We start from the raw sequence: 24,149 nt of genomic DNA on the forward strand, positions 1-24,149 counted from the left end.
TTTCTTTCTTACAAAAACTTGGGTGATTTGGAGATGGCATCTTGGGGGTGGGGCGGGGGGGGGGGAAGCTAATATGTTAGACAACAGTATTAAGAGTAAAAAATGGAGAAGAAAAAACATTTATGAAGCCCCTACTATGCCAAGCACAATACCAGGCACCTTATTCACAGTATCTTATTAGTTAATTCTCATAACAGTCATGTTATTGGATATTATTGTCTCCATTTTTTACTTGAGACAACTGAGGGTCAGGAGTTAATTATACATCCAGTAGGACAGAGCCAGTAAATGGGGGAACACAGGTGTGACTGATTCCCAAGCCTGCCTTCCTCCACTGTCCCAGCCACCTCCCAGGAGCTTCTGAGCAGAGGTACTTCTGGTTCTACTTAACATGTACCTTGGCACCTTTGGTGACTTGAGGTTGATTCATGCAAGGACATCAGTCGCAGGCTATAACACTGCTCCCAGTTGAAACAGCACCCAGCCATACTTCAGAGTGGCCCTAGGGAAGATGCCGTTACTGCCACCATTGCACTGATACTACAGCTTGCACTGGTAACATCAATGTCCAGACGCCAGAAGCTTCTTCACAGCTGTTCCTTAGAAGCCAGGGTATCCTGCTGCATACTCCCCAGAGTAGTTCTGCTGCTTACTTCATTACTTTGTTTCCTTCTGAGTCACCACGTTGCCATGGGTCCATCTGGTAGGTGGAGCTATGTCACATTTCTGCATCCTAAGAGCAACAGATGCTGGGAAAATGAATTATGGCAACACTGAGAAGGTGGGGCTCAAGATGTGGAAAACGACAAACAGAGGAAGGCAGTCCAAAAGATGTTGGGTAGCTGCAAATTTGACTCTATGCCCCAGACTCACCTCAGAGTGGGATCTTATATCTTTGAAATAGGCTTGGTGAATGGTGACCCACCCCTTGTCCTTTGAAATACTACTAAGAATGATACCCTCTTCTTTGTCCTGAAGAGTGAAAGAACCACCTTGACTGATCTCCTTGGTGGGAAGGTCTGTCTGCCTCTCATGGTCTGAATTTTAGAAGACATGCCAGGTTGGTGCTGTCATGGAACTGCCACGTCAACCCAGGTTTATCCCCAGTTTTACTTAAAACCACAGAAAGCATGTGGGCAAGTTACTTGGAACTGGTCTGTAGCCAGCCTTGAGGCTTAGGCTTCCCCCACACAGGTAGGGCTGTGTTCTGGGCACGTGTGCAGTGCTGTTTCACAGAGGGTACCTCCTAGCTCCCTTCCAAGTATGGCATTTGGCAAAGCCTGTGTGCCTGAGCACTCATGTCTCCCAAGAATGGGAGTTAAGGTATATATATTTTTTCTAGTTAAGAATTGCCCTTTTGAGACATGAAGAAGACAAATACCATTTTAAAATCTTTTCCCTAGATTTCTTTGTGTAAATGATAGTGAAATACCTGCTAATCTTATGGCTCTCCAGGGACGATGTATGGTCGGCTGTGTGAAAATACAGATTTTTTTGTGCAATGTATTCTGGGTGAGTTTTCCTGGCCAGAGGAGTTTGTTTCTTTGTTCTTGTCCATTACCCTTCCCCTTTATGCCAAGACTAAAGATTAACTCAACTCGTTGTTTGGAATTATCACTCAAGCTATGGCTAATCAGAGAAGAGGAGAAAGACCTTCAAAAGCAGAAGGACAAGGTAATTATTATGCTAGCAAGTTAGAGCCAGGTCTGTTCAAGGCTAGGGAAATCAGCAGCCACAGCATGGTGCTGGGGAAACAGAAGCCGGAAGCCTCTCTCTTACTGTCCCTGACCTTGCCATTGTTTGACCTTGGGCAAGCCACTTTACCTCTGGTAGGAATTGCATGTCTAAAATGAGGACAACATTGCCCATTCTCATTTCTCCCCAGGGGTTCTGACAGGGTCTGTCGCACCTGCAGAGAGCAGATAGGAAAGTGATTAGGACCATGGGCTTTCCGGTTAGGCCATGGCTGTGTGGGGGACAGAGAACTTGGTTTGACCCTTTGACTGATTTCTGAAAATAACTGGAGCAATCAAGATGCCTTTGTTTTCCAAAATAGCTGGGCAAGTAGGGGCTACACGGGCCCCACACCTGGACTAACTTCAGGAAGCAGGGGGCTAATGCAGTCATGTGTATTCATTGATTGGATCAATCATAACTATGCATTAAGGCCCAAGTCATGAATATTCATTGAGGTCCCAATGACTAGGGGACATAGGATCTTGGAGTGCTCTCTTTGGGGCCTCTTATGTTGGTGAGAACATCTTTGCATGAGAGAAGAGGGAGCGTCGTGTCCCTGGGGACAATGGAGGCCCTGTACTGGGAGCCATTCCAGACCTTGTCTGATGTGTCTGTTTGTATCCTTTCTGGTTATGATAAATGGGTAACTGTAAGTATAAACCTTGGTGGCATAGTGGTTAAAAGCTATGGCTACTAACCAAAAGGTTGGCAGTTTGAATCTACCAGGCGCTCCCTGGAAGCCCTATGGGACAGTTCTACTCTGTCCTAAAGGGTCACTATGAGTTGGAATCGACTTGACGGCAACAGGTTTTTGTTTTTTGGCTTTTTTTTTGGTAGGTTTATAGGCAGTAGTTTCTGTAAGTTCTGTAAGTCATTCTAGTGAGTTATCAGTGAGAACCAACAGAGAGGCTGGCATTTGCCTATTTGCAGGAGTCCGAAGGACAGAGTCCTAACTCGAGGAGACCCAACTCTTGGTGTTTAGGGTCAGAGAGAGAAAGTGCCACATGGGTGTCTGATGTCAGAATGATCAAGTGGGAAAATGGAGGTATCATCACAGTTTGGAAATTAGCCTTATGTCAGCTATTAATACATTGTGTTTTCATGGGGGATATTATTTCACCTCTCTGAACCTCAGTTTCCTGGTAAATGAGGATAATATAATTGTAATCTTGCTTCTTAAGGGAGTCACTAGGTGGTGCAAACGGTTAATGTGCTTGGCCGCTAACTAAAAGGTTGGGGGCTTGAGTCCACTCAGAGGTGCCTTGAAAGAAAGGCCTGGTGATCTATTACTGAAAAAAGTCAGATATTGAAAACCCTGTGGAGCACAGTTCTACTCTGACACACAGAGGGTTGCTATGAGTCAGAATCAAGTCAACAGCAACCTGTTTAATGACTTCTTAGGGTTGTTGTGAGGTGAATGAGATGATGGGTCTAAAACATTTAGCTAGTCTCTGGCACATAATACACACCTAACATTAAAAGCCCTTACTATAATCATACTCAGAATTTGGTATGTTGACATGGGAATCACTGGATTTTAGTTCTGGAAGAGTCTATGCAGGTCTTCCACTCTGAGATCCCATTTTCCAGTTAAGAAAAGCAAGACGGGAGCCTTGTCTGCAGGGCAGAGCTGGATCCTGAACCCCCATCAGTTTTGCCCATCACTGCCCCCAACACCTCTGAAAGGAAACCAGTGCCAGCCAAGGTCCAGAGGGAGACTTCAGGTTACCTGTGAAGGGAAAATAGTGACTTGGAGAGGTAGAGGGGCTAGGAGGTAGAGGCATGGCTGGAGCCAGAGTGGGTCTGAGAAGCCCAGTGTTTCAGGGATGCTGTGAGGACCAGTCTGGTTGTCGGACTGGATGTCGGCATCCCCAGGTGCTCTTTGTCTGAGTACCTTGGGGTACCCACATTTTCCTCAGCTGACTCTCCTCTGAAGATGGTGCTGATGCTGCTTACTAGAGGTGAGGCTATTCACCTTCTCTGTTTCCTCATCTTCCATAAAAAAATCATCTTCCATAGGGGCTGGTAATTCCTGCTTCTGCCCCACAGGGTTGTCATGGTTGGATGGCAACATGTGGGGGAGGTGGGCCTGAGAGTGCATGGCTTGTATAGTGGCCGTTCAGAAATGATGATCTGAGGCCTGGAAGGGCCATGAGGAAGACTGTCTGCTGGGGGAATAGGGGGGGAAGGGTTGGCCCAGCCAGCTTTGCAGTGGATGTGCTTGTAGGGACATGGACATTTGGAGACGGTTCTCGTTTGGCTCTTAGACACCCGTCTTCTTAGCCCTGTGGTCCACGGGTGACAAGGGCCTATAGTGGACTTGTGTGTGTGTGGGTGGGGGGGTTGTTCATGAACCCCTAAGGTATCTGGACAGTTTGTGGGAGCTTTTGTTGGGGTGAAGTTTCACAGCCTTCATCATATTCTCAGAGGAGTCTTTGTTTCCCATGACGTCAGATTTGCAGGAGTAAGAAGCAGTAGTTCCCCATTGTCCCATCTGATACAGAAGTTAACTTCATCCAGGCACGTCTCTGTCTGGGTTTCCTCTGTACCTAGAACTGGCAGAATGGGAAATCATCTGAAATATCCTTTGAACCTAAATCTAAAAACCTGCTGAACCTGAAAAACCAAACCACACCAACCCACAAAAAGCCCTAAACAAGTCAAAAGAGAGATTTTGGTTACGGTGCGGATAGAAAGAAATGAAAGCATTTTCTCCTCATTTCCTCTTAAGCCAGTGATTTTCAGTTAAGGGTCCAGGTGTGTTGTTGTCTGAGGCTTTTCTGGCAAATCAGTGAAGAAGTATTGCGTGCCCCCTGTCTTCTCAGACTTAAAGTGCAGGCCACAAAGTCCTGCCCATGGTCGTGGTGGGGAGAGAAAACTGGCCCATGACAGACAAAAGCAGCTGTTAGGGTGAGTTCAGTGCTGAGCTGAGTGGGGTAGCCCAGAGCTCCCTGCCCACCAGCGCGGAGCCAGGCTGGACCGGCCACTTCAGAAGACCGTGCACCACTGGTGCTTAGAAATGCTGACTTCCAAGTTCCTGCTTCCGGAGATCTTGAGTTGGGCCTGGGAACTTAGCTTTTTAAAACGCTCCCCAGGTGATCAGATGGTAGCTTCTCAATCTTGGAGATTATTGGAACCACCTGAGGAATTGTAAAACCTCCCTTCCCACACCCTGCCCCGTACCAGTGAAATCAGAACTTGCAGGTGGGCCTGGGGCACAGTGATTTTTAAGGCCTCCCAGTTGTTTCCAGTGTGCAGTCAAGTTTGAGAACCACCCGTGAAGGAGATAGCATTCCTGCAAGTACTATAAATCAGAATGAATTAGCTCCTGTGCCAACTGGATAGTTGAATCTGAAAGGCTATAAATACTTTCAGATGCCACCAGATTGTGCAGCTGGACGGGATGGCATCAGGTGGGAGCACAGGCTTGAGCTGGGCTTTTGAGTTATGAGCAAATTAATCTTCATCTTTCTGGTTTACTAGCTTGTGACTAGTTCAGACCCTTCATCTTCTCTTTATCCCTAAGCCAGAGTACTGTGTTGAGTCTCAAAGTTCCAGAGGTTTACTAAGAGGAAATATTCCTGGGTGACTACCAAGGGGGCCCTAGTCTCCCCCTTCTGCTGCTTGTGTCCAAACAGATGTTTTTCACCCTTGAATGAAAATGATAGTTTAGTTTCGAGTCGAGGAATATTTGGGGAGGGGGGCTTAATTCTACTGTTGGTTGCAAGAAAAAGTCATCACGCTTTTGATTTTATAAACCAGTCGCTGTTGAGTCGATTCCAGCTCATGGTGAACCTGAAAAACCAAACCAACCCATAAAAAACCCTAAACAAGACAAAAGAGAGATTTTCAAATGTCACCAGAAATCCCATGTATGTCAGAGTAGAACTGTGCTCCATATGTTTTAAAATGACTTATTTTTCAGTAAGTAGATCTTCAGGACTTTCTTCTGAGGTGCCTCTGGGTGGACTTGAACCTGCAACCTTTTAGTTAGCAGCCAAGAATGTTAACCATTTGCACCATCCAGGGATTCCTTTTGGTTCTATACCTCTCAATAAAATAATGCAAACACTTGTTTTTATAGTCACAAAAGACCCTTATATATTAAATTCTTATAAAAATATTCTCTTGACAGGGACAGAGCTGAAACACATGGGTTTACCTGAGACTTTTATGTTTAAAGCAGGTTTTTCCCCAAGCGATAAATATTATTGTAGGGAAAATGTATATCCTCAGACAAACAGGAAGTTTTGGAAGGCTCCCTTAGCAGTGCCATCACACCCCTGGCACGTATGCCTCGTTTAGTGTCACCTTGAACCGACTGTCTATTTTAGGTGGTTCCCTTATCATTAGGGTAGCATTGGCCTTGGGAGTGGGCAGCCGATTGGCTGTGGCTTCCAATTCGGAAGGGTGGCTGGACTCAGAAGCTGGTGATGTTTCCCTGGCAGTGGCTGTGCTGATAGGATTGGAATCTGACTCTCCCTGGAGACTTTGACGTCAGGCTGAACCACCTTTGCTTTTCTGGATCACCGGATTCGAGTACTTGATACATTCCCATATCACTCTGCTGCAAAAAGGTGGACTCAGGAGCAGCAGATACAAACCTGACAAAAAATGCCAGTACCAGGGTGGAAAGGATCATTAACATGCTGACGGTGAATTCACATTGAAGCCCACAGATACCATTTTTGGAACGTGGCAGCTCCATGAAGGCAGCTCCTCAGATGCTTTGTGCACCTCACATAGAACCAGGCACATAGTAGGCACCTTTAAGCACCACGTGTTGAGTGAGGGAATCAATGAGGGAACACCCACCTATGAGGCAGGTGTGGGGTCACACTGCCTGGGTTGAGTCGGAGCTATGTCACTTTCTGCCTGTGTGACTTGAGCCATATTACTTAACCCTTCTGGGCCTCAGTTTCCTCAACTTTAAAATGGCTATAATGTCACCTACCTCATAGGAATATGGAAAAGATGAAGTGAGTGAATCTGTACAAAGTGCTCAGAACTTCACCTGTCACATAATAAACATTCCATAAATGTTAGTGTCTATTATTTCCAAACCAAAACTGACATAGTATCCCATGGGTGTGGGGGGAGATATACCCATGATTATTTAATTTTCCTTTGAAAGTTCTAGCAATGACACAGAAGAAAAAGGCATATGTAGGTAGGGAATAAAATGATTATTTCTTAAACACATGATGTGATTACTTCCGTGAAAGAAGCCCAAAGAATCAGTCAAAAGCCTCTTAGAATCAATAATAGCAGTGAAATGGCCAGATGTAAAAGAAATACTTAAAACTCAACTTCTCTGCAATATGCCAGCAGTAACCAATTAGGAAATACAGTGGTGGAGGGAAAAGCTACCAAATTTAAAAGGACCTTATGGTGGATGCCTTCTGTCCAAGTTATGTGATATATGTAATACTGGACTTCCTATTTTAAGGAATCCTTAGAATAAACCTTATTTGGCCTGTTATATTATTTTCACATATTACATAATTTGTTTTGCTAATATTTGCTTAGATTTTTGCATCTTAAGTTTCTTTGTTGTGTGTGTCCTTTCTGTTAGGTTTTAATGTTGAGGTTATACCAGTTTTGTAAAAAAGCCAGGACTCCTTGGATCTGTTGTAAGTCCTGGAGGAGGTTGTATAGTGAGGTAATTGTCCAGCAGAAGGCAGGATGGTGCAGGCGGCTATGGAGTTAGATACTTTGCTTTCAGCCCTGGGTCTGTCTCCACCAGCTATGTGACTGTGCAGATTACATCATTTCTCCATGCTTTGTGTTCCTTATCTGCAAAGTGGGTACAGTAATAGCATACACCTCCAAGGTGGGTAGGAGCAGGGATGAAAGGTGGTGGACACCCTTCTGCTGATCTGACCGAACCCTGGCCACTCTTGCTGCCCCCTTGCCTGCACCTTGGCCAGCCCTTTCCTTTGGCCTGAACACCTATGATCTGGGCCTTATCTCTGTCAGCCTGCTTCAACAGCCCTTGGCTCCCATTTCCACTCAGGTTTCCTTAATTGTAGGGTTTTGTATATAGAACCTGGCAGGAGGAAGGAAGAGGTAGAATGTTGAGGCAGAAGAATAATAAGTGATTAAATTAATAAAGAAAATAGGTTTACTGGGAACTCCCAAAACAAATGTCTAGAAATAATCTTTAAATCTTGAACTGAAACTATCCCATGAATCCATCGTTAAACTAAACAACAGTTTAGCCCAATTAATAAAGAATATCTGCCTTGAGTGTAGCTCTTATAAAGAATTATCTCTTTGAGCTTAATCTAACAACATTTAATCTAAAGCAAAGATGAGAACTTCAAGAGGCAGAGAGCTTAAATTAATAGTGATGAAACAATATGGGTAGAGATAGTGAGAATGGTGACACTGTAATTGTGTTATTGAACTATTCAGGTAGAAATTGTGAATGACTGTGTATTTGGTTGTGTGTATTGCAACCAAAATAAATAAAATATTAAAAAATAGGCTTACTAAATTACTGAAAAATTCAGTTTACCAAAAGATTCAAGAAAATTTAATATGTGAAGTCCAATATTATATATATGTCATGTAACAGAATACAAAGACACCTACCATATGGTTCCTTTTTGATTCTACGCCGACTTAAATTTCACGTGGGTTCAGTTTAACCAAACCAGTTGCGTAGTTGCTCAGAGCACAAGTGCAGAGAAGGTGAATCTGCAGATGACAGGCCTGTGTGGCTTCCTTGGGAAGACCAGCCTACTTCTCACACAGGTGTCTGGGATCCTGCACGCTCACTGCCTGTGGAACTAGAGCACTCTGGGAAAACAAGTGCTTACTCTGAATAAAACTTTGCAGTTGTTTGGAGATGATGGTAGGGGCTATGGAGGGGCTGTTTCTGCAATTCTCCAGAACTTGGGGTGTTCTGAAGACTTTTCCTGGTCGTTTGTGTTTTCCTGCCCTGGGCAACTAAACCATGTACTTTGTCTACCATTCATTTGGCATTTGTCATTGACTCCTTATAGCTGGTAATGTGAGTTAGAGAACAGCCTCCAGATCTGGGGATTTAGGGTTTGCTGTTTCTAATAGTTAGGGGCTGGCACCATGAGAGGTTCACTGATTTTCTGCTCCTGGCTTGACCCCTGTCCAGCTCAGGGTGAGAACACACACCTCCTGAATGCTGCTGCCACCCCAAAACATCGTTCTTGGCAGATCAGACAGAAGACTGTTCAAGAAAGCTGCTCAGTAATTAAGTTCAGTGCACTTAATCGAAACTTTCTTCCTGGCATGACCCCAAGCGTTGAAGGTGCATCAACATCATGATTGTTGAAAGAGAAAAGGTTTTTCATCAGGAGCAAAGTTTTGAGGAAATTTGCGTTATAGAACTCCGGAATCTGTCTTTTGAAGATGAGTCAAGTGTTGCATGTTTGTTGTACACTCTTTGAGGCTAATGCCTTCCTCAAAACAAATGTAAAACAAAACAAAAATAAAATAGAAAAGAGAGGCTTATCGGGACTTGAATGGATTGTGAATGTAGATTCTCTACCTACAAGCAGCTGCTGGGATGGAGGCTACTTTAGGCTTTTGTAGGATATGCAACTGGTTTTCCATTCTCCTTTAAAAGAATACCAGAAAATCAAACCCACTGCCATTGAGTTGATTCTGACTCATAGCGACCCTATGGGACAGAGTAGAGCTGGAAACTGGGTTTCGAAGGCTATAAATCTTTATAGAAGCTAACAGCCACTTCTTTCTCCTGCAGAGCAGATGGTAGATTTGAACTGCTGACCTTTTGGTTAGCTGAGAGTTTAAATACTGCATCACCAGGGCTCCTTTTAAAACTATAAAAAATGATTAATTAATATGAACCACTCCTTGCCCTCTTATTTGGTCTTGCGAATTAAAAAATACAAGTGTTTCAGTCACTTCTGTAAATTCATACTCAGAATATCATCAGTATGCCCTGGTGAGATCTGTGCCCCGCCTTCTCCAACACAACCACAAAACCAGAAAGCAGGAAAGCACTGCCAGAATCTGTTATAAATGAGGCCCTGATGGCGAGAGATGAGAGCTGCCAAAAGGCCAGAAGAAAGGGGGGAGAGGAATCCAGCCAAAGATAGACCCAGCATGTTACCTGCTGCCATGTTGGTTGGCTGGCTGCGTTTCCACCTTTCTTTACGGGCTTCTCCTTCTCTCCAGATCTCAAAGTCCAGGTTTTGTTACCCCAGGCAGCCAGGATTCAGATTTTCTCCTATTTACTGTCTTCTATCAACTTCTCTATGCTTTAGTCCTTCTCTGCATAAAGCAAGATGAGCGCTAGTTGGAGTAGAACTGGGAGAGGTCCACCCTTTTTTCTTCCTTAGGAGAAATGAAGTGAGAAGGAAACAGAAGTGAGACAAGGTGGGAGGTAAGTTGGTATTTCTGATAATAAGTATCATTTGGTGGACTTCTATCTTCCTATAAGAGTGAAGTTAAGAGAGAAAAGCCCTACCAGTCTTGAATTGATGCACAGCAAAATGGCTCTTTCTGATTACCCCGCAGCGTGTTCTCTTTTCCAGTTTTCTAAAACTGTAAAATTAGCCATGTCAATGATAAGCAGATTTGTGTTGTTACATTCCGGGGATTTCACTTCATGGGCACAAAATTAAAAAATTTCCCAACATGGTCAAACATGACTACGTACAAACCCTGTGAATGGAATGAGTTGATGGAATTTGGCAATAAAATGTGTGGGCTATTCCAACAAAGTCAATCTTTAGTGTTTTATTTTTCTTAAAGCGCTGTGACATCACGTTATTCCAGGACAGATTCCTGTTCAGTTTAGCATTGCTGCTTATCCGGAGCATGTTTCAGGTGGTTATCTCAAAACCTTCAAGTTCAGGAAGAACACTTGATGGACAGCATTGGAGTGAGGTGTTCTCTTTGGCTGACTCCTCTGATGCCCACATTTTGTCTCCTGTCTCCTTTAGGAGGGTCAAGAAGCACAGCATCATCCTGAGGACACAGCTGTCAGTGAGGGTCCATGCTTGCATCGGTGAGTGACATCTGCAGAGGGGATGTTTGTCTTCTGTCCTCAGTGATTCAACACGTGTTGAGAAATGGCCACTTATGGGAATAAAGTAAAATATTTACGGTTATGCTGTCTCCTCGGGTTAACCCCATCATAGATTGTTTGAGTTTCTGGTGAAGCAATTTATAGCAGTAATTTTTGAAGCCCGGTTTCATTCTGATTTCCTTAGCTGTTTGGTTAGTGCATAAAGCTTGAGGTAAGATGGATTGTTGAATGAGGTTTTGTATGTGAGGTGAGGAGAGGTAAGCTGTGCCAGCATCAGCCACTAGCCCTAAGGGTGGGAGGCTGGGCTGCTTATGTCCTCTGAGCCCTCCCTAGAAGTGAAGTGAAGGTTTGAAGTGAGCCCCTTGCGTGCCTTCTGGTGGCTCCTGAAGCTTTCTTGTGGAGAAGTGGATGCAGAGGCTTCAGGCTGTGATCAGATGATTGAACGGGAAGCCTTGGGTCTGTGTGGGGGTAGAGGGCACACATAGTACAAAAACGTGTTCAGTGAGCAAAGATATTTGTGGTTCAGGGTGGTTTGCCCATGGCCGCTCAGGAACCCCACTGGGGCCATTCTTGTAGCCATTGATTTTCCTGGGCCTGTTGATCCCTCTGCCTATAGACATGGGTTGTGTGGCAGTGAAACCAATGATTTGTGCTAAGTAGACAGCCTCTATGTGAATAGCCTCTAAAGCTGTGGCCAGGTTTCCTTCTGGCTTTGGGCTCAGTCAAAGAAACTGTAGTATCATAAAAGGAGAAAAAAAAAAGTAAATAAGATTCACTTTGTGCATGGAAGTTCCTTATATCTGTGTCATTTTGCTATTACTTAATATGCATCATAGCCCTGATTCAGGGCTGTAATTAGGAATAGCTATCATTTTTTTTTATCATAAAAATTAGAGTACAAATCATCCTGTTGCATCCCAGCCTGCAACCCTAGCGCGGTATTCGTTGGTGGGGTGGAAAGGATTGTTTCTAGCCTTTCCTCCTTCTCCCCGCTTCCCTGCTGGAGTTGGGGCTTAGGGGACAGGGGAGTGGCTGGACATGGAAGATAGTCTGTAATTTTACTTCATTTGGTGTTAAGTGTGGTTAGGCTGCAGGTGCCTCACAGTGACAGCCTTTGTCTGACTCTCACTAGAGAGGGATTGGGTGGCCGACTGGTACACCTCACAGGTGGCAGGTCAGGCACAGGAAGGGTTCATAATTTTGTGGGAAATGAATTAAGATTTTTCAGACCTTCAGCCATTATTGACCGTTCTGCTCCTCGACTGCCTGTAGCATGGAGTGACTGTGGAATATAACTGGGCACTGGATTATATTTAATCAGTTATGTTTTTATTACCTGCTTCACATCTTCCCAGTTATTTCATATGTGTAAATCATATCTACTTAAAGAAAAGGCCTGTAACCTGTGACTTTGACTATGCTTCTCCCAGCCCGCATCCTGGACCTAGATCAAATCCAGGCACATAGCATGTGCTGAATCCTGTGGAAGTTAAATATTGGTTGAAATAATAGAGGCAATGGTTGCACAACGTAATGAATGTAATTAATGTCACTAAATTGTACATGCAAAAAATGTTGAAATGGCAAATGTTTGTTTTATATGTATATATGTGCATAATTTTTTTTTTTTTACCACAATTAAAAGAAAAAAGTGATATAACTGGTAACCACTGGAGATTTGTGGCATGAATTGGTATTTCTCAGGAATAGTAAGACAGTGAAAAGCAAACTTACACTAAAATGGATTAGATTAAAATGCGAATGAGAGTGTCCTTTTGAGAAAATCCACCCTTTTGAAGTGTGTGCTTAAGTATTTCAAGTACAGAAGTTTTTCTAACTTTGCTGTTACTGACTTGGTGCATTAATTTAGGTAGTAGTCAGCAGCCACCATGTAATACATGTAAAACACACCTCTTAGCCCCATGGCATGCTGAGCACTGATGGCCATTCAACCCCACTCTACAAGGACACATCTTCCTGCTCCCAGTCACTGAACTGTGTGCTTACAAAGCGAGTGTGTTTCTTCCCAGACCTCCTTATGCCACTAACATTTGTTGGAATTGTATAATTGACTGGAAAAGTATGGAAATATTTTATAAACTGATTAAATAGGAGCATTAAAAGTCACTGCTTCTTTGAAAATATGTTGAATATTTTATGAAGATTCAAAGTTGGTCACTAAAAAAAGCATGCCTATCAAAGTAAGTTGTTGTGACAGCTGTACAAAGTGGGGGAAAATTATAAAAATCTAGGATTCTATGCTCAGGTTGCTTCACAAGTGTCTTCAATTCTTGCTTGATTTCAAAGAAACTGAAATTGGAGTCACAGACCACGTCATTGGAGTGGTTTATAAAAGTAGGTCCACATGGAATTCCAGTTAATAGACCCTTACTCAAAAATAGATTGTGGCCTGCAGTGGACTGAAGGCCAGTCTCCTTATACGCTGTAAGCTGGTGACCAACAGTCCTCATCTCAGGCAAACTGGGGTGATCGGTCACCAAACCTGTAAGTTAAAGCTTTAAGGCATGCATTTTTTTTTTTTTTTTAAAAGGCTTCTCTGCTTTAACTAGCTTTTATCATTAATTGACTTAGGCCTGATTATGTTGGATGAGAGGGGCTTACTCTATAAATTAACTTCAGTACCCAAGAAGGCAAACTTTTTTCTTTTTATTGAGAACTCTCTCATTCCATTTCCTATTATTGGCAAGATCTGGAATAGATTTATTATAATAGCACTAAATATTATCCTTTGGTTATGTATATACAATGGAATGTATGCATCTATTTATGAAGTATCCCCCCCCCCCCCATTGTGACATGTTCTTACTCTTTCCAAATGGCAATATTAAAAGGGTTTCTTTGGGATGGAAAAAAACCAAACCTGGAACAATCTCCAGTTAAAATGACAAAGGAGAAAATGACAAGGGAAAAAACAAACTTTTTCACATCAGTTGTTTAAGGCCTTGTTTCCTTTCAAGATCATTTTCCATCTTCTCCATGTAAGAAACAGATGAATGATTACAGGCGTTGGATGCAATGGCCACCATCTTAGACCTCATACCATATCCGACACCCCAAAGACCTTCCTTCCTACCCCAGGATTGGACTATAAGGACCCAGGATCAGCTTTTGTCTCATGGGTTTAAAACGCTTTCAAGTAAATTTCTATGAAATAATGTTTTCCTCACCCTAAATTCTCCCCCCCTTCATTCCTGCTTTTATGAAGTATAGGAATGTTTAGAATCCAGGACTGTGTGTTGACGAATTGGAGGTGACATGTCTTTGGAATTCTCCAGTGTTAACTTTGGAACCCCTGCGCCTGTTGGGATGAGAGTGGAGTGGAGCCTTCATGGTTAGCAACAGAGCAAGCCTCATGAAAAATGAAGACCGAGGGGGCTCTGCTTTGATGCTCCCAGCAAGCAGCAGAGACAGGTCTTTTCTGATAGTCCAGCAATACTGAAGCATTTGGCAGGAGCTTGGAATGAGATTTTGGTACAGAGAAAGGCCCCAGGCTTTTTACCTCTATGCTCATCTCCACTGTAATTTTTATTTCTTTGCACATTTTTAATTTGACCACATGAGGTAACATATTGTAGCAAAACATTACATGACTTGCCTTCTTAATCTAACTTGGATCCCTCAGAGAAATAAAAATGTCTATGGTCATAATGTGGGCATGAATTTACAGACATAAATGAAAAAAAAAAAATCCACAATAAGCATGAGAGCACTGCATTTTATGAGGTTAGCCAGAAAAAATAAAGTTTTGGGTCCCTGCAAATGATCCTATTTCCAGACACCAGAAAAAATGCTCAGAGGGCCAACTGGCTCTGATGATAAATCTCATCATAAAGAGAAAGGGAGCCGAAGAACGGTGGGATAAGGAATGGGACCTAGACTTTAAAATATAGGGTTTGAAGTCATTCTGATCCTAAAGTTAATATGTGTTTTCTACTGGCTGACTTTTAAGGCTGGAGCCCTGGTGGCACAGTGGTTAAGCACTCTGGCTGCTGACTAAAAGGTCAGTTGTTTGAACTCACCAGCCGCTTCCTGGGAGAAAGATGTGGCCCCATGGCAGTCTGCTTCTGTAAAGATTTACAGCCTTGGAAACCATGTGGGACGGTTCTACTCTGCTCTGTAGGGTCACTATGAGTCCGGGATCGACTCAGCAGCAATGGGTTTGGTTTTTGACTTTCGAGGCTTTTTGTTTGGTCTGAAACTTCTGCATTTTAGTTTTCTGGAGCAGACTCCATCTTCCCATTAAGGAAATAAACACTTTCAGTTAACTCTCTGGGACCCAGAAGGCCTACACTTTCAAATATCCAGCACTGGGTTAAGAAAAAGGCAAAAAATTGGCTGAAGATACCAAAGTGTCATTTATGCTTGTAGTTGTGAAAGCACAGTCAGGCACAGAGGGTCTTCAGAGACAGTCTTCCATAACGTACGAAATGCGGAGGTCAGCCCATAGAGATGGTGATGGAGGACAAAGAGGCAGACACTGGCCAGGTGGCTGAAGTGCTGGACTCTGCCTGATGTTAATCTCATTGCTCATTAAAAGTCAAAGCACAGGATAGAGTCACAATGGCCAGTGTTGAAGGCAAAAAAAAAAAAAAAAAAGAAAAAAAAAAAGCATAGGAGAAGGCTGCTTCAGCTATTGATGCAGAAAAGCAGTCAACTTGCAGCAACAAAAACATCCACAAAACGAGGCATCGATACATCGTTTGCAAAGCATTTTCCTTTTGTGAGCTAAGTCGTGTGACTACGTGCTCTGCACTATACTGTTACCGTAAGGAGTGAATTATAAAATGGTGGCGACGTTATGCGAAGTGAAATAAGTCAGTCACAAAAGGACAAATGTTGTATAGCACCTCTTACCTGAAGCATTTAAAGTAGGCAAGTGTATAGAGCCCAAGGTGTATGAGTGGCTAAGAGGCAGGCGGAGGGAGAGGGAAAGGGGAGTCATCAGTGCTTAGGGGATGCTGAGCTTCTGTTAAGGGTGATAGAAAAACTTGGTAACGGGCAGTGGTGATGTTTGAACAACACAGTGAACATAGTTGATATAATTGTACATGTGAAGCATATTGAAATGGTAAATGTTTTGTTACGTGTATATTTACCACAATAAAAAATGCAAAACATAAAAATGAATGAAGAAAAACGATGCGGTGCATTTCTTCAAGAAGCGCTTCTAGTGCAAGAATGACTAAGCGGTTTTTATCTCATGTGCCTGCCAGTTTTAGAGGAGGTGGCTCCCCAGGGCACAGTGTTGAGAAGGATCCTAAGGCCACGTGCTGTCCTAATGGGAACGGGTCCTGGACCAGTGCTGGCTTTCATTGGTGGTGATGGAGGTGGTGTGTGTGTCTGTGTGGTGGCCGCTCAGGGCCTTGGGGTGAAGTAGAGACCCTGTTGAGTGCCTAAACCCCTTCTAGCTACAGTGTAGGGAGGTCTGGGCTTCTGTATTCAGAGGATGGGGAGCGGGGCTGTGGCCCATGACCTCGGCCCCCAAACACATACTTTGTTCTGCCTTTCATCTTAGCCTGTCAGTGTGAGCATGGGGTGCCTCTGTTCTCGCCCATCTTGTCTAGGTTGAAGGTACCAATTTCCCTGCCTCCCACTCTGAGGATCTTTTCCTTCTCTGATCAGTTTCAGCTAGTTTTGTGAGGCTGAGTCCTACTGCCTCTGCCTATTCTGATGTAATGCTCACCCTCTGTAGTGGGCTGCAGAGGGGCACTGACTTAGGCTCGTTATCCGGATTCTAATGTGGTCCTTAAAAACCCCAAAACCAAATCACTTGCCAGTGGAATGGATTCTAACTCCTGGCGGCTCCATGTGCGTCAGAGTAGAACTCTGCTCCCTGGAGTTTTCAATGACTGATATTTGGTTGTAGATTGCCAGGCCTTTCTTCTGAGGTACCTCTGGTGGACTTGAACTGATAAACTTTTGGTTAGCAGCCCAGTGGTTGGTGGTTTGTGCCACCCAGAGATGTCTGATGTGGTCCTTACCACCTCTCAACTCTATAGCCATTTGGAATTTCCATCTAAACTAGAGGTTTCCTACAGGAAACAGCCAAATGCCTTTTCAACACTCCTGGGCCTAACAGACCCTCAGTGAGGTACTGTTAGCACTGTGGGTGCTGAGACACATGAGGCCTGGGCAGTGACATGGTTAGCCTGTGTGCCTGTCCCCTCTGGGCTCTGTGGAGGCCCTCTGTTGTCCACTCGGTGGTGGACCCTACACGTCCACCCATGTGACTGCAGAAATCAAGAAAACAGGCTTTCTCCGGCCACATTTCCCTCTTGGCTCTGCTTTCTCTGACTCCAGGCCTTGAACCTGGGCTTCTTGCTGACGGGAGGCTCCTCTGCTCCTGTTCTGCCTCTCCACTTCAGCCTCAGGCAGGGTAGGGGTGGGGAAAGATAGGGCTCTGCCCCCAGATGTCTCCATGGTCAGGCTCACAGTATCCAGCTATGCCCGTTCTGGTAGTGTGGGGTGCAGTGGGTCACACTTCTTATTTTCTGTGTCTTGAAGCCCAGGCCCAGGTTCTCCACCATGAAGCCCGTCTCCCCATCCATGAAAGGCTGTCTTCCTGAAGAGCCCCTTGGGTAGCTGGCTGCAGCCTCGGCATGGGCTGGGTTTGGATTTGAAATCCCCAATCTCCTACTTGTGGCAGGAGACTTTCAGTGCCTGTTTTTTTTTTCCTTTAAACCTCTACCCTGTTACACCCCATCAAGTCTGTGACCTGTTTTTGCCTGAAGTTTTGTTCTCTAGGCAAATACAAGCTCTGTGGGTTAATCAGATAAGCCCACTCTCATAATCTGTTTCCCATTAACCTGTCACAGCTCCCAGGTGGCAGACCCACAGAATGCCCATGTGTCTAGCAGGCCCTTGGGTTTGGACTGATGGAGGAGATTCTCAGGTCAGCCTGTTAGTTTCTGTTCAGTCTGTGTGGGTGGCTACCTCTAAGGTGCCTTATCGTCTAACAGTGATAGACAGATGCTCCCCTCCCCCCCAAAAAAGGAATGGGAGAAAGGATATGGGAAGGGTGTAAAATAGACTACCAGGAATGTTAAACTACATGAGAGTCTTGTTGTTAAATGCTGGTGACTGTTCACTTCTGTCATATCTTTCCACAAATGCCATAACCTTATGGAAGAAAGGACTGGCAATCTACTTCTGAAAAATCAGCATTGAAAACCTTTTGGAGCACAGTTTTACTCGGACACACATGGGATGGCCATGAGTTGGAATCGACTTGATGGCAACTGGTTTGGTTTTGGTTTTATTACCTCTTTAGGACTTTGTTACCATTCATCTCTAAGTGTCTTGAGATGGTGGATATTGAAATTTGAGTATTGCCTTAGAACCATTTTCAGTGTATTTGCTTTGCTCTGTCTTAATAACTATTCACATCCTGGTCATTTAACAAAGAACATGAAATGCTGTCAAAAAATAAATTGATAATGGAGAATGTAGTCATATTGGTGGGGATACATATGTTGTTGTTAGTTACCATTGAGTTGATTCTGACACTTGAACTGCTGTGTCAGACCCTGTGTGCGCAGACTAGAACTGTGCTCCATAGGGTTTTCAAGGCCGTGGCCTTTCGAAAGCAAATTGGTATGCCTGTCTTCTGAGACATCTCTGGGTGGGTTTGAACCATCAATGTTTTGGCTAGTCGTCAGGCGCCTAACCATTTGTGCCACCCAGCCGCTGTCATATTCATATATATATATATATATGTATGTGTGTATATGTATATATGTGTGTGTGTATACATACATATGTATAAAATAGGGATACATATATAGGAACAAATATAGGGATACGTAGGTGTGGAAACCCTGGTAGTGTAGTGGTTAAGTGCTGTGGCTGCTAACCAAGAGGTCAGCAGTTCAAATCCACCAGGTGGTCCTTGGAAACTCTATGGGGCAGTTCTACTCTGTCCCATAGGGTCACTATGGGTTGGAATTGACCCAATGGCAGTGGTTTTGGTTTATAGTAGGTGTCGTAAGTTTAAATCATATGCTGGCAGTTAGGCTTCAAAGTTGCTATCCAGTGAAACTTTAGTTAGTTATACCCAGAAAACAACGCTTGGTAAGGAAACCACATTGTTTTCGAATGATTCCTACCGGAATGTTGCTGCAAATGCTTCCCTCTTGCGGGTCTGACCTACCCATCAGGTATAATGTGAGCTCTAGGGACCAGCTTGCTGCACCCATGGCTGTCCTCATAAAGAAACAACTTTGTTTCCATCGCTGAACAATCAAAATGTATGTTGGGAAACAAAATGCTTTGTCTTATTACTAGAAAATTTGACATCCAGAGGGCATGGGAGCGGAAAAAGAGGATGGATGGCTCGCAAATGTCTTGCGAAATGAAGATTCTTTAGGAGTTAGGCCTCCATCAGTGTGTTTTACAAGGTCTCGCTGAGGCTCAGAGGAAACAGACTCAGAGGCTGTTCTTTGGGCATTTTACCAATTTCTGTTGTGTTGGAAATACCTAATAGGAGGTATTTTAACTTGAGGGAAAAAACTTCTGGAAAGCATTCATAGTTCAGGAAACATACAGTCAGTTAAAGATTTAATTTAAAGGAGGGGAAAAAAAAAGCATTTGGAGAATTTCTTATAAGAGCTGGGGTTTCAAGTTCATATACTAGAGTAACAGCAATAGAATCGCAAAGGAGAAAATTTAAAACATTTGATTATCTTCTTAGCATTGTTGAAAAAAAGAAAATGAATACTGTTGTTAATTGTACACAGAGGCGATGTGATTTATCTATAGTTCTAGCAACTGGATTGTGGCATGTGTGGGCAGGAAGAGGCACTGCCTCACAGGTATTTAGAAAAACTTTTGGATGACCAGGTATACTGCGTTGACTCCAGACAGTAGATACTCAAGTTATTTCTTAGCCTTTTGCAAAGTCCATACTTTAGATTCAATGGTCAATTTAATAACCCATCTTAAAATTAGATGTTGCTTGTAAAAGTATTTCAGAAGTTGTAAAATGCTGCAAAGATTGTTAGTTTGAAAGGAACTCTGCTGAAAACTAACAAAGAAATGCCTATTGTTTGCCTCTACCATTTTTTTTTTTTTTAAAGTAACATGAACCCAGTTCTCAGAGTGACTTACATTTGCAGTTTGGCCCCTTCACACCCACAGTTTCACTGACCCTCACAAACCGTCTGTTGTGTGGACAGGGCAGACACTCATGCCACAGGAGGCCAGAGGAAGGCGAGGTCATGCGACTGGAAGTGGAGGGATGGAGGCTGACCCTAGATCTCCTGACTCCCTGACCAGTGTTTCTTGCGTTGACCTGCTGCTTTTCTGTCTCTCTTTTTGGGGGGGTCTAGGGGAGAGAACAAAATAAAATATTATTTTATGCATTTATTTATTGACTAAAATAGCATTTCTGAAATCAGCTCCACAAGGCTGCATGAAAAAGTATTTTTGGCAAACATACCTAGAAATACTAACTGCAGGACCTTTAATGTAAACTCTACTAGGGGAGTGACATTGATTATAGAAACTGTTAAAATCAACAGTAGTTTAAGATTTTTTTTTTTAATTCTCAGTTGGTTTTTATTTAAGTAATACTGAGTTTTTGGTGAAAGTTCACACATTAGGTTCTCATTTGACAATTTTCATGCAAATTATTCAGTGATGTTAGTTAATTTATCACAGCGTCTCAGTGTCAACATTCTCTTTAGTTGTGTTCTGTTTGTTCTTTCCAGTACTCTAGTTTCCCTGCCCCCTTATCTTCTCATCTTTGCTTTTGAGAAATTGTTGACATTTTGGTCTCATACCGATGGTTTTTAAGTAGGGCGCCGATCTTATGGGTGATATCCTTTATTTTGTGTGCCACTATGCTATTTTGCTATATGGGTAATATCCTTTATTTTGTGTGCCACTATGCTATTTTGCTAAAGGGTGATCTTGGAATAGGCTCGCTTTTAGGTTTGAAGAGTGTCTCAGGAAACTCTGGTGGTGTAGTGGTTTAGAGCTTCAGCTGCGAACCAAAAGGTCAGCAGTTAAATCCACCAGGCACTCCATGGAAACTCTGTGGGGCAGTTCTACTCTGTCCTATGGGGTCACTTTGAGTTGGAATAGACTCGATGGTGTTGGGTTTGGTTTTTTTTGGTTCAGGGCGATAATCTTAGGGGTCCTCTGTTCTCTGTTGCTCCAGTTTGTCTGGCTTTTTAAATAAATGAATTTGAGTTCTCCATCTTTTTCTCCCATTCTGTCCGGGACCAACTATTGTGGCCCCAGTCAGACCAGTCAGTGATGGTAGCTGGGTACCATCTAGTTCTTCTGGTCTTAGGGTGGATGAGGTTGTAGCTCGGGTAGACTTGTTTCTTCTCTGTGCTTTTGGTTACCTTCTCACTGCTCTATTCCTGGTGAGCTGAGGCTCATAGTTTTGTCTTAGATGGCTGCTCACAAACTTTTAAGACCCCACAGACTACTCACTTCACTAGGATGCAGGTTATGATTTTTGTGAGTTTGGTTATACCAGTTGACTGAGTTGTACCATGCGACTACGGTCCTGAGCCTTCAAACTCAGAAAAGCAAAGTTGGAAGGTATTTGGTTATGTCTGAGAAGTATCCGTATTTGTGTCTTCAATGACTACATGTTCCTGCACCATGTATTTGTATTTACACATACATATAGATACTTTTGGAAACCCTGGTGGCGTAGTGGTTAAGAGCTACAGCTGCTAATCAAAAGGTTGGCAGTTCGAGTCCACCAGGTGCTCCTTGGAAACTCTGTGGGGCAGTTCTACTCTGACCTATGGGGTCTCTATGAGTCGGAATCAACTCGATGGCAATGGGTATGGTTACTTTCATCTGTTCTCACCTGTGTTTACCTACCTGTATACCAGTTTGCCTACATCCATCCATAAGTGCTCAGATGCTCATTATTTGGTTGTGCTGTATGCACTACATTGACAATTGGTGCCATTTTTCCCATCACCAAAAATAACTAGTCTCTACTGTATAAACTATACTTTCCCCTCCCCCTCCTCTTCCTGGTAACCACCAGTGAACATTGGTCTCTCTATATTTATCTATTCTTGTCTTCTTATAAAAGAGGGATCATGTAATATTTGTCCTTATATGCTTATTTCACTTAGCATTATGTCCTCCAGGTACATCCATGTTTCATGGTCTCGTCATTGTTCTTTATGGTTGCGTAGTATCCTACTGTATGTGTGTACCAGTTTGCTAATCCGTTCATCCATTGATGGACACTTCAATTGTTTACATTTATTTACTATTGTGAATAAAGCAGCAATGAACATAGGTGTGCATATGTCTGTTTGTGTCTTTATTTTTAGGTCTATAGGGTGTTTGTTTTAGGGTGTATCATTGCTGGTAGAAAGCAGAGAATACCAGGAAGATTTTTACCTGTGTTTTATTGGCATTCTACAGTCTGGATCCTACGAAATTATGGGTAACATTACAAAGAATGGGAATTCCAAATCACTTAATTGTGCTCAGGTGGAACCTGTGTGTAGACCAAGAGGCAGTCGTTCCAACAGAATAAGGGGGTATTGTGTGGTTAAAAATCAGGAAAGGTATGGATCAGGGTTGTATGCTTTCACTGGACTTATTCAATCTGTACGATGAGCAAATAATCCAAGAAGCTCGATTATTTAGAAGAACATGGCATCAGGAGCGGAGGGAGATTCATTAGCAATATGCAGTATGCAGATGGCACAACCTTGCTCGCTTTTCAGCAAAGGGGACCTGAAGCACTTGCTGATGAAGACCAAAACTACAGCCTTTAGTATGAATTATACCTCAATATAAAGAAAACAAAAATTCTCACAACTGGACCAATAGGCAACATCATGATAAATGGAGAAAAGATTGAAGTTGTCAAGGATTTCATTTTACTTAGATCCACAATCAACGCCCATGGAAACAGCTGTCAAGAAATCAAGTGACGTATCGCATTGGGCAAATCTGCTGCAAAAGACCTCTTTTAAGTGTTGAAAAGCATAGATGTCGCTTTGAGGACTAAGATGTGCCTGACTCAAGCAATGCTATTTTCGGTTGCCTCATATGCATGCTAAAGCTGGACAATGAATAAGGAAGACCAAAGAAGAATTGATGCCTTTGAATTATGGTGTTGGCGAAGAATATGGAATATACTATGGACTTTCAGAATAAGTAATAAATCTGTCTTAGAAGAAGTACAGTCAGAATGTTCCTTAGAAGCAAGGATGGCAGGACTTAGGCTGACGTACTTTGGCCATTTTATCAGGAGGGACCAGTTCCTGGAGAAGGACATTATGCTTGGTGGCAGTAGTGGGTCAATGAAAGAGAAAGACCCTCAACAAGATGGATTGACACAGTGGCTGCGTGACTCAAACATAGCAACGATTGTAAGGATGGTGCCAGACTGGGCAGTGTTTTGTTCTGTTGTACATAGAGCCGCTATGTGTTGGAACTGACTTGATGGCACTTAAAAACAAGAACATACCTAGGCGTGGGATTGCTGGCTCATAGGGTAGTTCTACTTCTAGTTTTTTGAGAAAGTGCCATACCATTTTACGTAATGGTTGTACAATTTTATAGTCCCACCAGCAATGGATGAGGGTTCCAATCTCCCCACATCCTCACTAAGATTTGTTGTTTTCTGTTTTTTTCTTTTTAATTAGTGCCCTTTTAGCCAGGGTAAGATGGTATCTCATTGTAGTTTTGATTTGCAGCTGCTTCTGTTTTTAGGCAATTTTATATCATCTTCAGCCTTTTTCTAGATACGTGATTGGAGAGACCAATGCAACCCTTCTGGTTTGAAAAACCTGAGAAGTCCTGCCAAAACATTTAAATAAACGTCTTTCAAAATGTTTTCTCTAAGTGAAGTTTCACCAGGCTTCAAAGGCCAACGTTCCGGCTGAGTTCTGGTGTGGTTCACAGATTGCCTTAGGGGGAAAGTAAATCAGCCGAGGAAAATGGATTTCTTCCTTAAAGAGCTGACTGTGTTTAGCAATGCAGTTCAAATTCCTTCTTCTGAGCCAGGTTACTGACTCTGGGTGATGGAGCCGGAGCTTTCCGACATCCCTCCGAGGCTTCCGTCCTGACACAGGGCTTCTCCTTTCAGGTTTCGAGTTGGGAAGTCCCTGAAACCTATGACTCTTAGCTGATTAGAACTACTCACTGTGGCCTCCTGGCTTTAGTTGCTGCCTGAAAGGAGCCAGGGAGTTCTAGGCTGGAGGCTGCAAGTCCTCCCCAGCCCCTAGCTTAGAGACTTGGTCCTTATTTGATGTGTGTGTGGTAAGACTTCTGTGCCAGGGAGTGGCATGCTCCTGAGCATTTGAAGGTGGACTGGTCGTGCCCTGCTCAGCACTGTATCTGGCCCACAGAACAAGAC

General features: G+C 43.3%; 1 protein-coding gene across 4 annotated transcripts in view; it reads left to right on the top strand.

The window, feature by feature from the left end:
* FHOD3 (formin homology 2 domain containing 3) overlaps positions 1 to 24,149 on the top strand; it is a 509,300-nt gene that overhangs the window by 76,274 nt on the left and 408,877 nt on the right. For all 4 annotated transcript variants that reach the window (XM_049901902.1, XM_049901903.1, XM_049901904.1 and 1 more), the window contains exon 3: positions 10,692 to 10,756. In XM_049901902.1, coding sequence (XP_049757859.1) covers positions 10,692 to 10,756 — 65 coding nt within the window. The remainder of the gene's footprint in view (positions 1 to 10,691; positions 10,757 to 24,149) is intronic.

The sequence above is a fragment of the Elephas maximus genome, chromosome 11 (genome assembly GCF_024166365.1).
Source record: "Elephas maximus indicus isolate mEleMax1 chromosome 11, mEleMax1 primary haplotype, whole genome shotgun sequence".
In the NCBI taxonomy this organism is placed as follows: Eukaryota; Metazoa; Chordata; class Mammalia; order Proboscidea; family Elephantidae; genus Elephas; species Elephas maximus.